Below are 1487 nucleotides of genomic sequence, written 5' to 3'. Positions count from 1 at the left end.
TAACGAACTCTGCCGAAATTTTAGAATTCAGATCAGAAGTAATAATAAATCAATAGTAGTTCGATATTTAGTTTTAAACGTGGGTACAACCATATTTCATTACAATCTCAACAGCACACAGTTAATTCTGCATGTTATAATAGTTGATTTGAAAAATAACACTAACATTATATAGTGAATTCTTAGCTTGGGATACAGTCACGGTTGATTCGCCATCTGAAAACGGTCGCTTTGTATTGTAATTCTAATAATATACAAATAATCTTTTAAACAGCCACACTTCGCGACAGTCTCAACAATACACAGTTCTACATGTCGAGACAGTCACTTTGTATTGTAATTCTAACAATATACAAATAAACTTATAAACAGCCATACTTCGTGACAGTCTCAACAATACACAGTTCTACGTGTCAAGACAGTCACTTTGTTGTGTAATTCTAACAATAGACAAATAAACTTATAAGCAGCCACACTTCGTGACAGTCTCAACAATACACAGTCAAGACAGTCACTTTGTAGTGTAATTCTAACAATATACAAATAAACTTATAAACAGCCACACTTCGTGACAGTCTCAAGAATACACAGTTCTACATGTCAAGACAGTCACTTTTTAGTGTAATTCTAACAATATAGACTTAGTTTTAATTGGACGCAGCTAGCCTATCTTTCAATAACATTACGTAACTTTGTGCGACATCCTTACGCTCTATACTTGAAGACGTTTAAATCAGTCTAAATAAAATTCTGGAATTCTTACCTGCCAGCTGGGATCGGCGTTTTTGTAATACAGGAAGTTATCTCTTATCCACTTGTAAATTGAAGACAGAGTCATCTTGTTTTTATTGGCCTTCATCGCCATACATATAAGGGTTGCATAAGAAAACGGAGGCTTCAGAGATCCGTTCGACTTGTAATCAATTTCTTCGCCAACTTTATCGGCTATCCAGTTGTTTTCGTCATAACCTGGCTTCTCACTTCCCTTAGTGATAAAGTGAGGAATGGGACTGGCGGGAGGTGTCGGGGGAGTAGGAGCTCCGAGTTTGGTCATAATATTAAGATTCTGTAACCAGTTTAAACTGGTTAATCCATCGTCCACGTGAGGGGAGGTTCCTTCGGAAACGGCATCTTCTGGATTATTAGCTCTCCAGTTATCTTGGAATCGCAGAGCTACTTCGTCCTTGGACAAAGTCGTGGCAGTTGGCTCCATGGCTTGTGAGAGTTACTGAAACAGGACACTTGGTTGGACGGATGTATGATGCATCTTTATGAAGGTTCTACACTGCAAAATATTCAATTGTAACCGATCCATTAACGCAATTACTTCATAAGTAAGACACTTGTCAACAGCTAGCATTACTGATAAACATAAGTTACGATTCCTTGAAACTCAATGACTGCTGATAAACATAAGTTACGATTTCTTAAAACTCAATGACTGATGATAAACATAAGCTACAATTTCTTAAAACTCAATGACTGCT

General features: G+C 37.0%; 1 protein-coding gene across 1 annotated transcript; it reads right to left on the bottom strand.

The window, feature by feature from the left end:
- Positions 1-763: 763 nt before the first annotated feature.
- Positions 764-1213, bottom strand: LOC106474433 (forkhead box protein J1-B-like; the record flags this gene model as incomplete). Its single annotated transcript, XM_013935126.1, has 1 exon — positions 764-1213. A coding segment is annotated over exon 1 (450 nt), but the record flags the coding sequence as incomplete, so codon positions are not given.
- Positions 1214-1487: the final 274 nt, after the last annotated feature.

The sequence above is a fragment of the Limulus polyphemus genome, unplaced genomic scaffold (assembly GCF_000517525.1).
Source record: "Limulus polyphemus unplaced genomic scaffold, Limulus_polyphemus-2.1.2 Scaffold7219, whole genome shotgun sequence".
Taxonomy (NCBI): domain Eukaryota; kingdom Metazoa; phylum Arthropoda; class Merostomata; order Xiphosura; family Limulidae; genus Limulus; species Limulus polyphemus.
The sequence above is the reverse complement of the archived record's forward strand: the minus strand, read 5'-3'. Positions and strand labels throughout refer to the sequence as shown.